The sequence below is a fragment of the Trametes versicolor genome (assembly GCF_000271585.1).
Source record: "Trametes versicolor FP-101664 SS1 unplaced genomic scaffold TRAVEscaffold_2, whole genome shotgun sequence".
Taxonomy (NCBI): domain Eukaryota; kingdom Fungi; phylum Basidiomycota; class Agaricomycetes; order Polyporales; family Polyporaceae; genus Trametes; species Trametes versicolor.
The window spans coordinates 2,092,741-2,104,282 of record NW_007360322.1 but is presented as its reverse complement, the minus strand read 5'-3'; the positions used below and the strand labels follow the sequence as shown (position 1 = coordinate 2,104,282).

General features: G+C 58.8%; 4 protein-coding genes across 4 annotated transcripts; 1 reads left to right on the top strand and 3 right to left on the bottom strand.

The window, feature by feature from the left end:
- Positions 1-105: 105 nt before the first annotated feature.
- On the bottom strand, positions 106-2,521 carry TRAVEDRAFT_69217 (protein serine/threonine kinase activating protein DBF4). Its single transcript, XM_008036216.1, has 4 exons — positions 2,009-2,521; positions 1,773-1,918; positions 650-1,718; positions 106-588 (listed from the first exon to the last, which is right to left on the bottom strand). The coding sequence occupies exons 1-4, from the start codon at positions 2,417-2,419 to the stop codon at positions 310-312; spliced, it is 1,905 nt and encodes a 634-aa protein (XP_008034407.1). The 5' UTR covers positions 2,420-2,521; the 3' UTR covers positions 106-309.
- Positions 2,522-3,846: 1,325 nt separating this feature from the next.
- TRAVEDRAFT_56242 (uncharacterized protein) lies at positions 3,847-5,069 on the bottom strand. Its single transcript, XM_008035798.1, has 7 exons — positions 4,901-5,069; positions 4,764-4,840; positions 4,549-4,707; positions 4,434-4,484; positions 4,307-4,372; positions 4,129-4,244; positions 3,847-4,067 (listed from the first exon to the last, which is right to left on the bottom strand). Exons 1-7 carry the CDS (start codon positions 5,048-5,050, stop codon positions 4,018-4,020), a joined length of 669 nt encoding a protein of 222 aa, XP_008033989.1. The 5' UTR covers positions 5,051-5,069; the 3' UTR covers positions 3,847-4,017.
- Positions 5,070-6,467: 1,398 nt separating this feature from the next.
- TRAVEDRAFT_56241 (uncharacterized protein) lies at positions 6,468-8,588 on the top strand. Its single transcript, XM_008035797.1, has 6 exons — positions 6,468-6,655; positions 6,720-6,909; positions 6,961-7,089; positions 7,144-7,524; positions 7,586-8,167; positions 8,222-8,588. The coding sequence occupies exons 2-6, from the start codon at positions 6,742-6,744 to the stop codon at positions 8,372-8,374; spliced, it is 1,413 nt and encodes a 470-aa protein (XP_008033988.1). The 5' UTR covers positions 6,468-6,655; positions 6,720-6,741; the 3' UTR covers positions 8,375-8,588.
- Positions 8,589-8,695: 107 nt separating this feature from the next.
- Positions 8,696-10,222, bottom strand: TRAVEDRAFT_34314 (protein serine/threonine phosphatase 2C; the record flags this gene model as incomplete). Its single annotated transcript, XM_008035469.1, has 4 exons — positions 8,696-9,180; positions 9,243-9,407; positions 9,461-9,850; positions 9,913-10,222. The coding sequence occupies 4 exons, from the start codon at positions 10,220-10,222 to the stop codon at positions 8,696-8,698; spliced, it is 1,350 nt and encodes a 449-aa protein (XP_008033660.1).
- Between the last annotated feature and the right edge of the window lie 1,320 nt (positions 10,223-11,542).

Sequence of the window (11,542 nt, the reverse complement as noted above, 5' to 3'; positions counted from 1 at the left end):
CAGAGACCGACAGCGGCATTGAAACATGTGTGATTGCGCGCATGTTCTACAACCAGGTATAAACGAAAACGCGACAAGACGTCGTCGTGCGACGTTGTGGCGGCGGGCGATATGTCATATGGTATTGTACAGTGTTGTGTGCGGTAGCGAGAGCGCGCGAATCCAAGTGAGAAGAAACGTAACGGAGCGTGATAAGCTTTGCAAGTGTTCGTCGCCAGTCCCGGTCTCCTGCCCGCCACGCATGGGCGGCCAGGCGACCGGCGCAGGCTTCAGTTCGCCCGAGGGCGGGAGAGGCGGGGGGTCGAAACCTCAGACCTCGATGGCGCAGTTCCCGGCGTCGACCCAGTCGTCCCACTTGAGGTCGTCCCCGAAGGCGGCGTCGCCGACCTGCTGCATGAGCGCCTCGGAGTCCTCGCCCTCGCTCGACGGCATCGCCAGCGCCAGCGCCTGGGCCTCCTCGATGAAGCGCGCGTTCTCCTCCTCGACCTCCTGCACCGTCCGGCGGCGGACGCGCGCGAGCACGCGATCGAGCCCCTCGAAGTGCGCGTCGTCCCCTGCGTACTTTCGGTGTTTCCTGCTCACGACGTGCTATTATACGCGCACCATCAGCATTGCAAGAACGGAAGTATGAGGGGAGATGAGGACGCACGTTTCTGAAGTCCTCGAACTTGACCCGGCAGCACTCGCAGTAGCCCGGCTTGGTGGCCTCGTCGCGCTTCGGGAGCTTGAGCGTGTTCGTGCTCTTGCTCTTACGCAGAAACTTCGCGCGCTCCGGGATCGTCGTTGGCGGGCCCATCACGTTCTCCTTGTTATCTCGTTGCAGATTGGAGGCCGCGATGGACGCACGACGGGATGTCGTCACCTGCTGCTGCAGCTTCTCCTTCAGCGCCGGAGGAAGCTGTAACGTGCGGAAGGGGGCGCCAGCAGTGGAGGTCGTCCCGGTCGTAGACGTGATGCCAACGCTGTTCCCAGAAGCAGCCATGTACGCAGCGGAAGCAAGGTATCCAGATGCGTTTGCCGATTCCATCTGGTCGCCTTCGCCGTAGTCGGCGTCGAGGTCAACCAAGCCGCCTTCCATGCTGGGCGCGGGGAACGTCGCGCGACGTTGCATGTTGTTCATCGAGGCGGTCCGGCGAAGATCGTGCTGCTGTTGCGCCGCTTGTATACGCGCGTGTGCCTGCGCCCGACGCTTGCGTTCGCTCTGCTGCAGCCGTGCTTTACGTCGTGCCTTCTCCGCCTTGCGGTCTTGCTCGGCCTTCTCCGCTTTCTGTCGGCGGCGCTCTTCGCGCTCGTCGTACTGCAAGAACGGCCCGCGAGACAATGGATGGCAGTGGGGGACAGGCCACGCGCCACGCTCGCTCCCGTCCCTGTTCTTCGTGATTGGGTACTCGGCGGCAGCGATCGTGGCGAGTTCTTGTCGGAGATCCTCAACAAGGACAAAGTAGCTCTCTTTTGAGAAATAGATATAGTCGTGGCGAGGCTGTTTCGGATCGCGTTCCGTGGTGCCGTGCAGTCGTTCCGTTTCAAGCAGGCGAGCGAGATTACGATCCTTGGACACCTGTTGTGCACGTGCGGGCAGGGAGCCTGTGGTGGACGATACACGAGGAGCCTGACAGCGGTCGAGGATGTTGCCGAGCTTCTCTGCGGACCAGAGCTTCATGTTGAACGATCTTGCCTTCTGCACGAGAGACGCGGCGGTCTTAGTGCCGGCCATTGCCCTATGAACAGCGATCAGCCCCACTGCAAATGAACGAGTGGTTATGTGTGCGTACCGGCCCCGAAGCCTGATCGGACTACCAAGCAATCCGGAGGGTTGCGCTGCTCCCTTAGCCGCAGCCTTCTCCGCGTTCTCCTTATCGTCTACGTCGTGGAGGGTGATGAAGTGCGTGATGTCTTTCGAGAAGAAGTCATCAATGCGCTGAGGAGCATGATGCGGCGAGGAAGTACGAAGGGTTCAGTCGCAGACCTGTTCAGATATAGCTCAAACAACGATAGATAGAATGCTCACAGCACCCATATACGCAACCCGCTTCTCCAGGTGCGCCTTTGTCGCCGCGATCTCGGGGTTGCCGGTGTCGAGGTCGAAATAAAAGACCCAGCTCGGGAACGCACGCGTGTACTTGATTCTGAACTCTTCTTCACGGGCCAGCCTGTCCTTCTCTCGTCTACGCTCCTTCTCCTTCTTCGCCTCTGCACGCGACAGGGCCGGGGTGGGCGATTGCTCCACCACCGCCGCCTGGGCAGTCGTCCTGGCTCGTTTCGAGCTGTGGTCGGCCAGCTCGGCGGCAGGCTCTGGTGAGAGTGGCCTCTTGAAGGCCGAAGACTTCCTCAGCGCGGTCCGGCATGGGGAGATGGACATGCCGGTGTTGTGGGGCTGAGGTCGTGTGGCTAGCGGGTTGCGGATGAGGGCGGTCGCCATGCGGAGAACGCGTGCGTCGAATTATAGGGCGTGTGCAGCCGCCCTGGCTCGTGTACGATGGGTGTATGCAAGATGCAAGAAAGAGGTGTAAAGGAGACAAGCTGGTCGGGTGGACGACGAGAGCAGGCGAGGCAGGTGGAGGCAGGCCGTGAAGAGACGCGTGACGGAACAAATGGTTGATCAGGCCAAACAAATAACGCGTGCCCGACGCGTCTACCTTCGCGCTCTACTCACATACGCGTTGCACTCTCTTTTGCACGTATTCACAGTCCATACGTATCGTGTACCTCTTTGGTTCTTTCACATACAACCTGCACACACACAATGTACTGATACCTCTCGCTCCTGCTGCTCACCAGCTGGTGCCGCGATTTGAACACCGGCGGTCATCCTCAGCGGTCGACTCTAAGCATCTGATGAGTGATGTATAATGAGTGATATATCCTTAGATAACATGGAGTCAGTGTCGTAGTCGGCCACGAACCGCGTACTACCACCCTCGGCGAAAAGAACGTTAACCACGAAGGGTGTGTGGCGGCTTTGAACCCGTCCGGACTTGTCGGAGCGCTCAACCGCTCAGGTAAACATCCCACGGCGCACGTGATCGCGTTTGCCACATTTGGGCGCCTCTTGACGCGCGACGCGACGACGCCGCGGACCGCGCTGCTTTCAGTCCGTATCCCATGCATGTTGCAAACTCACACAATCTAGAACAGCGCATGGTCTACTGAAAGCAGTTGTGTTGTCGAAAGCCTGGATTTTATAACCAACCAAGCTTACATATCAGTTCTACTGGCTCTTGCCTCGATACCACCATCAAACTTGAGTGTCGCGCGCAGGAAAACACAGCCCAAGAATGCGCTTTCCACGCTCATAGGCATAGCTTGTGGTGTTTCACGGTATATGCTCGAATATCATACATCAGCAGTCAGGAGCGTGCCCACGAGGCTGACACACTGACTATAATGTGAATGAATTGTGATGGTACCCGTCTAGGGAAGCAATAAGGAGCGCTGGTACTACGCTGGTGCGGCGGGAGCCCGGTGCCCGTCGGGTGCAATGATGGGCTTGATGGACACGACAGAGAAGAGATGTATTGGCACCCGCCAATCGATGCAATGAAGGCGGTTTCCTGAGCGGCTGTGATTCTCTTCATCGGGGGCACGAAGAAACTCTGAATCACTGACAGCCTACTACTGAGGGTGGTGGCGGAGCCAGCCAGTCCGGTGCTATCGGGTGGATGTCTGCGCAACCCTTCGTATCTGCCAAGTGCATTAGTGAAACGGCGGTAAAGCGGGCACGGTGCCGTCCACCTCGTAGCCACCACATGCACACTTCGTGATCCCTGCAATCATCCCGCTAGCCCCTGCCAGTGGTGCGAAGCTGGCACGAAGCACTGCGGATCATGAACGGCGATGAACGTTATACGCCCTGTTACGGAACAATGTGGGTATACTACAAATACATACAGCAGCAATCATAACGATGCCGGAGACCGCCATCATACCAATCACCCTTCGCGCTTGCGACTGGATACCGTACGCGCAACATAAACAGAACCGAGAAGTATGGAAGGCAGCCACAAGTGTCAAAATCCCTCATTCGATGGTGACGGTCAAAACCGTGACGATGCCGTCGATCGCGATGCCTGTCAAGATGCGTAAAATCGGTGAGAGAAGCACAACAGACTGCGCAGTAGAGAGACGCACCGTGGTTCACGCCGTTAGAGCCAACAGGCAGGAGCCCGGTAATGTTCTCCGCGACGGTGTTGTAGGTGATGCCGCCGAAGTCGGTCGTGCCCACAGCAGCGTTGACAAGCCCGTTACTATAGCGGGGTTCAACCACTGTACACTGGATGACGAGTTGTATGTTTGGTTGGCTACTCACCGCCCGACGTCGTACCCATCAGGCTCGATGTCGTGGTTGTCCGTCGCAGGCTTCTCCGCCGAGACCCTGTTACAAGATTGTGTCAGACCCCGCAGGAGGAAGCGGATGGGAAACCGCGCGGACGCACGCAAGGAACGCAGCGCCGGTATCAGCGGACGGGCCATTCTGGAAGTACACCCTGCAAAAATAGCATCTCAGCGCACGTTCATCGCACAGCGTGCGCCTCGGGGACGCCGGTGTACCTGAAGTGGTTCCCGCCGATGAGACTCTCCAAGCAGGTTCCGACGTCTGAGTCACCAAAGTCCTGACGGAGCTCGACCGTTTGGTTGACGGCGCCGTGGCCATCGCCCAAGTTAGCCGAGAACGGGTTTCCGAGGTGGATGCCGAAGCATTCGGTAGAGCTGGATGTTGGGTTAGCATGCATACGAATTCAATATCATAATCAGGCGTTGCTTACAACCCGATGGCCCTCGCGTAGTTGATGATGCCGTCCTCGTTGAGAACAGACTTCGAGCTCTGTCCAGAGATGATGACCTGCGCGGATATAGCTTCCGTGAGACACTGCGGTGATACGAGGGCATGGCGAATACGCACGTTCAACGGCTCTCCCAAGCCATTGCCAGCGTCGATGAGCATCGACCCTCCCCCGTCCACGGGGTTCACAAAGGGCGCAGTCTGGCGCACTGACACGCTGAAGGCGGCAGGGACGGCGGCGAGTACGAGCACGGCAAGCTTGGAGAACATCTTGGCTGGCGAGGTGCGCTGGAGGGTGGTGCACGAAGGGGCCGGGGGCTGAGGTATGTCCAGGCAGCGTTGACGGCATTTATAGCTGGCAAGCTCGGTAAAGGAAGGGGGCAGACCGCCAGAAACCAGTCCGTTCTTGGAAGCGCTGCCAACGTCAGCGGGGAGCACATGGCGAGTGCAAGTCCGAAACAGCGGTCAAGTTCAGAAGGGTAACGTGAGACCCGGTGATGGTACTGGCCGCTGCAAATCGCCATGTGGACTGTGCTCTATACCGAGCAGAACTGAACTTCGCTCCGAGAGTGCGTGCCTCAGAGCACGATGAACGGGAGAAGGTGCTCCGGGTGCACCGGCAACGCCTAACGGATACCATGATTGGCGGAAACAGGGTTAGACGCCGATCACGCGCACACGGGGTTTGCCATGTTGAGCGGACTCAGCGTGCTACCGACTGCTTCCTGGTGCCACACGAACGTATTCACGGGCGCATCGGTGTACGGCTCGCAACCACGTTTGTATCATGTGAGTCTCCGCGCTATCCAGCACACGTTCATCAACCTTCAGAACTGCCATCCTCGGGCAATGTGCCGGTACGAGGCTTGATGAACTCATTTTCAAATCTCGTGTGTGGGTGATGCATACTGCGGCTAACGAGCTGGAGTGGATACGCATCTCCGGATTTAGCTCTGGTTTTGCTATAAGCTCTGAGGCTAGCAACGTGCTTTCTCGGGATGAGCGGCCTGAACAGGGCGCCTTTGTTTGCGAGCAGGGAGACACAGCGCCTGATGCGTAGACTGACAAGTAGACAGTCTGTAAACATGGACATATGAGACGATGACGAAAAACTCACTTGAGAGTCTCGAGCTGGTAAGGCACTGGCGATAGTATGGCCGCAGAATCTTTACGTTGGCGTAATGCGCCGGCACCGGTCGTCAAGATGCAGAAGTGCAGTGCACGGCATGGACCTATCGATGAGGTCCTTCAAAGGCAAGACACCACCGTAAAGAAGCCAGTTTACTGGACCAGAGTCTGACAACAGGTGTTGGTGAGAACGTCGAGGGTCGGTAGGAGCCGGAGTGTCGATCCCAAAAAGGTAATCAGCGTGGGCGAAACGTGGCGGGAGATTCCGCCGCTGCTTCGTGGCATCGTGTATCGCGGAGTTCAGGAGCGTGTTGTCTGGCCATGCGCCGTCGTCGATTACATGCAGCGATGGTATCGCCAGCTTTCTGGTGGTCAGGAGGCATGAATGAGCGCAGAACAGAGCAGATGACCGCAGGATGGGCGAGCGACGAGCGATGGCGTGAGCTCGACGGATCTAAGTGTGACGAGGTACGGTCACAGTCACGCATCTGACTAGGTTCGTTTGGCCGGATTTGGTTTCTTGTCTGTACAAACTCACATCGGCAGAGCGACTCCCGCTCGTCGTTCTTGCCTCCTCTGCCCCGCCCGACCTCCCCCGACCGCTGCTTTCTCGTCCTCCTTGCTGATATTTCCACTTCGGCTATCCTCTGTACCACGTTCGAACGGTCATCCTCTCGACATCCTTCGGCGTCCCATCACAATCGTCTAGCTTTGGACGCTCTTTCAGAACGAATATCAAGGATCTAAGTGCGTTGATCTCTACATGACATCGCAAACTATAGAGCCACTCACCGTTCTTGTTAACACACAGCTCATACCTACTCACAGCCACCATGGCGGATTCTCCCGCCGCTCAGAGCGACTCTCCGGCCGATTCCGGGGACGACAGTCAGCTCACCATCCGTATTCCGAACCCGAAGGTGTACATGGCTCGTCAGTCTCAATGGAAGGGCAGGAGGGGAAAACCGAGGTGTGACCACTGTCGATTAAATAACCTCAAGGTTCGTCCCTTTTTCCGTTTATGTTCCTTCGTTTGCTATATAATGGGGCAGTGCGACCGAGTATTGCCCACATGCAACCACTGCTGGGCCGCCGGACGCGAATGCAAATATACGCCGCTGCCTACTCCCGCACATCGTGGCATTCCAAGATGCGACAGATGCCGCCTGAAGAATCTCAAGGTATGTCCTTCGGTGACCTCTTATTACCGTCTGTGCCTATAGGTGCCACTCTAGTGCGACCGGAATCTCCCTGTATGCAACCACTGCCAAGAAGACAACGAAACGGACTGCAATTATACTCCGAAGAAGCGGCACAAGGTTCCTTCGGACCATGGTCTCGCACGCGACCGTCCCGTAGCACCATATGCTTCCAAGACCGCCTCCTTTTTGGTCAACGAGCATCCTGCTGAAGAGGAATCCCCGAAGAATGGCTCGCCCGCAGGGCCCTCCAGCGGACCGATGTATGAGGGCGAGATGCGCACCGAGCCTCTAATTAGGCAATATGTTCCTCCACATTCACTGCCACCGGGGGCGGTCATCGACGAAGAAGTGCCGATGGAGCAGGATCCTGACGGATCGTTCCAGCAGTCTGGACCTGACGGGTCTTTCACATGGGTAAATTTGCTTTCCGTTGTGTGCCCGCATTTCTCGCGCTGACGTCCGAATGCGACTGGAGCAGGGAATGATTGTCACGACACCGCACATCGATCCGTGGATGCACCCCTCTTTCGTGCCGCTGCCAGACGTCGTTCTCCGAGGCCTCCGCGCAGTAAACGCTATCGAGATGCCCTCGCGCCACGCGTTCGAGGAGGCGCTCTACAAGTTCTTAGCGGGCCTGTCACAGGAACTGCGGGAGACGGCCACCTTTCCGGCAGAGGTGTACGCCGAGGTCTCCCGAGCAATATCGGAAGCGCGGCAACCATCTTTGTCGCTCAGGCTGCAAATGTGGACCTCGTGTCACCACGCGCGTTCCGGCTCGTCGAAGCGCCACCTGATACTGCTCCCGCGGGACGCGTTCTATAACATGAACAGGGAGGACGAGGAGAAGCTGCGGCTCAACTACGTCATGCAAGCCGACGGCGAGGAAAACAGCGAGAGCGCGAAGAAGCTGGCCGAGAACGGCCTGAGCCCGCTCCAGTCCGCGGCGGTCTTCGAGCGTGTGCCTGTGCAGAACCAGATATACGATGTGCTGGTGTACACGCACAGGACTCACGGCTCTTCCTCGACGATGCTCTTCGAGGCCCGGCGCATTGGTATAGTAAGTGGCGCGGCTTGTGCAGTGGAAATTCGCAGCTGACTTCTTGAGGAGCAGGCTACAATTACCTGGCCGATGGTGGAGCTGTTCATTCGTCTCTGTCCGTTTTGCAAATTGCGTTCGAAGGGCACCGGCCGTGGTCCGGCTGCGGACGAGGACTCTCCGTCTGCCTCATCGTTCCGACCTGCGTCCGCTCCGGTCAAGCGATAGTCGAGCGCTCAGCGCTCATCCCTTTGTCGTTCGTTTCATCCATGCGCCTTCGTTCACATCTGTCGCCTAAAACCTCTATTGCTGTTGCATATCGAATCTTCAATAATCCGGGACTTTGGTGTAGCGCATCCGTGCTGTACCTGCTATCTAGGGCTTATGGTTGCTGTACACTTTTGTAATACTATATAGCTTAACGCGCCGAAACACGACCACTAGCCGCCGTATTGCGTACAGATGATGTTATACATTCTACTGGAACTGCGTGTATGGGTAAGGGGTATCAAGTCAGCGTCCATCTCGAGCCCCTTCGTGCGTCAAGGGTCAAGGGAGACGTTGCACAACTATCGTGGTATCGTCCATCCACCGCTCTTCCATCTCGACCGTCAGGTTCCGCGAAACAAGCTGTGCATCATTACCACCTATGGCTTCCCTGAGAAGCGCCAATGCCAGGTTTGTGTGCGCGCGGGCAGCGCCAGGTGCGGCCGCTGAGTCCAGCTCCTGGCCGACGACCTGCACCCACTCCGTGGCCATGTCTTGGAAAGTGTAGCCGTCATATAAGTCGGAGAGCCCGTCGGAGCAGAGGATCAGTATCCTCTGAGGCGCGGCGTTACCCCTCACCTGGGCACCCCCGTCCTTGTCCCGGAGCGGGATGTGGTACACGTCGGGCGTGTTCGAGAGATACGGGGGCGTGCGGATGCGCGGAACGTGCGGCTCCATGACCTCGGGCGAGAACCAGTCCGCGTCGAGGTGCTTGAGCACGAGCTCCGCGTACACGGCGGGCAGCTTCAGCCACGCGTCGCCGATGGCTGCACGGGCGGGGCGTTGAAGCACGGACGGAAAGGCGCAGCGGCGGACACGGCGGACGCACCTCTCGTCGGCGCGAGGAAGCCCAGAACTCGGTTGTTCCACGTGCAGTCCGCCTCTTCTGGATGTTCTGACCGTATGCGCTCCAATTCGCCGGGGTTACCCCCGTTGTGAATAGAGTTGACGACGGTGCCGCGCCAGTTGCCGGCGGCATCCTTTTGTCCAAGAACTGGCTGGCTCTGTCAGCGTGCCGCGGCGGCAGTAGCGGGCAGGGGGACGTACCCGCGACGCAGTCGCCTACGTTGGCGACCCATAAATGGCTTTTTGTGGGATCTACGAGCGTGACAAGCGCGGTGGTTCCGCCGAACGCTCGTGCGGCTCTGATATACCCCGATAGACCCTTCTCTCCGGGAGGGCAGTCGCTCAGAAGCTGCTTCACCCGCGACGGGTGGAGACCGCGCAGCTCTTCCGCTTTGGTGGACGGGAAGACAGAGAGAAAATCGGATACAAGCGTGCCGTCGAGGTGTTCCAGGGAACGTTCCAGGACGCTAGAGACGATGGCGGGGATCTTGGGGTCGGGAGGCCGTGAACGTAACGCAGCGGCTAAAGAATCCTTCAAGTAAGGCCCGAGCGCAGCTGATATGTGGTCGACAGTATGGTGGTTCATATGACCTGAATGATGACGATTTGTCAGTATCAAATATGCCACAGAAGGCCGGCATGAGCGGACGTACCATCAAACACAGCTGTGTATGTCCAAGTGCCGCAGGGGAGTGTCCACTGCTCAACCTTATGTCGGTCCTGGCTGCGATAATGCCACGTCCTACACGGCTGCAACGACACGGCGTCGACACTAGCCACCGTCTGTGGACACGCGAGTCTCCTCAACTCCTCAGCTACCGCGGGCTCAGGAAGCATGCGATATGTCCAGCGCTCGGGACCGCCGCGGTCCATATCCGTCGTAGCAAAGTCCTTGACCTCATCGAGGGTGCGCTGCAGCTGTGATTCACTTGCGGGTGTGAGGTCAATCACACGGAGGTCCATAGCTTGGCGGCGAGAGAGAGGGCGCTGCAACAAGACGGACAGATTGTTCACCACTTCTGCCGCGCGCTGGAGCTGGCAAGAATATAAGGAAGGCGTTGGAGATGGATCTCACGGAGAGGGAAGGGACACATGTCGCCTGCGCCGCCGCGCGGGGCCTTCATTCTGAGCAATCGGCGAGGCTTTCTTTCTTCTGCCTGGGATCGGAGCGCCGGGGGTTTATGATACTGAATGACTGCGCCCATGATGCGAGAAGGCGTCGATGGGCTGATTGACATCAGGCTCCGGCCCCTCGAGGCGGCTACTGCATTCCCTACAGAACGCCCGGGGGCCGTCGTCAGCAGTTGGCGGCGTGCTCACGCCCGGTAACTGAATGCAAAGCCTGTTCCCGACGAGAATCGGCCGCGTGCCGGATTCCGTCAGCGAGCAGCCGCGGACACGCCGCGAAGAAGAGGGTATCTGAGTTGCCGGAGGGCCTGAGTACGCGCGGTCCAAAAGCAGCGGGGGCCTCGAAAGAGACCGAATGGGTTCTCAGGCTGGCGCATATGGCGATCTCGAGGGCGTGGGCGTCCCCGCATCGCTTCAGTACGTAGCTGAACACCACGGCTGCCATTTTGGGAACATCACGTCGCGCGCGCCGAGCCGTCTGCACCTGCAGCCGACCGTCTGAAATTCCGCCCTCGACTGTCCTCGCCGAGACAAAGCGAGCGGACGGACACCGAGTCCGAATGGCCATCTATCTATCAGCCAGCTGTCTTCCGAATGTCGCCACTGAATCAAATTTCCGTGTCCGCCCGGCCCAGAGGAGCGTGAGCTGTGCAGGAATTTGCCGTCGCAGCGGTCGAGGGCGTTCGAAATCGCCGCAGAGCGTGTTTGATCTGTCAAAAGATACCGCGTCCGCGATCTGAACTCAATGCACGGGTGGCTCCTCCCCTCCCGCGGTGCACGAGATCGAGGGTGCGCGACGACACACCCGCGGCGCACGCCGCACACCCCAGGCCCCCGGCACCTTTCTGTCAGGCAGGCGTATGTCGCTGTGCGCGCCCGGGTGGAGGGGCGCATGACCCGCTGCTTGACTAGCGGGACCACGCCGCGCAGGGCGCGCAGGGCTTCGCCCACTTCTTGGAAGCCCAGCAGATGATATCAAGGAAGAGCGACGTCGCGCTCCACGGAGGTCCGTGCAGGCCCGGTACGTAATCGCTCCCTTTCCTGCACGAAAGAGAGTGCAGGGGCGCCTGAGGCTGGGGGTGCCCCACAGCCGTGCCCGAGCCGTCGCGAACACGCACCGCGCAGAGCCAGGCCCCCCCATGCGGCGACCACTCG

Coding starts and splice junctions, on each gene's coding strand:
- TRAVEDRAFT_56242 (XM_008035798.1), bottom strand. CDS start 5,050: ATGTTCTCCAAGCTTGCCGTGCTCGTACTCGCCGCCGTCCCTGCCGCC. Junction 4,485..4,548: donor ATCGGCGGGAACCACTTCAG/GTACACCGGCGT, acceptor CTATTTTTGCAG/GGTGTACTTCCAGAATGGCC. Junction 4,373..4,433: donor ACCGGCGCTGCGTTCCTTGC/GTGCGTCCGCGC, acceptor ATCTTGTAACAG/GGTCTCGGCGGAGAAGCCTG.
- TRAVEDRAFT_56241 (XM_008035797.1), top strand. CDS start 6,742: ATGGCGGATTCTCCCGCCGCTCAGAGCGACTCTCCGGCCGATTCCGGG. Junction 6,910..6,960: donor GTCGATTAAATAACCTCAAG/GTTCGTCCCTTT, acceptor ATAATGGGGCAG/TGCGACCGAGTATTGCCCAC. Junction 8,168..8,221: donor AGGCCCGGCGCATTGGTATA/GTAAGTGGCGCG, acceptor CTTGAGGAGCAG/GCTACAATTACCTGGCCGAT.
- TRAVEDRAFT_69217 (XM_008036216.1), bottom strand. CDS start 2,419: ATGGCGACCGCCCTCATCCGCAACCCGCTAGCCACACGACCTCAGCCC. Junction 1,919..2,008: donor GGGTTGCGTATATGGGTGCT/GTGAGCATTCTA, acceptor CATGCTCCTCAG/CGCATTGATGACTTCTTCTC. Junction 1,719..1,772: donor CCGATCAGGCTTCGGGGCCG/GTACGCACACAT, acceptor CGCTGTTCATAG/GGCAATGGCCGGCACTAAGA.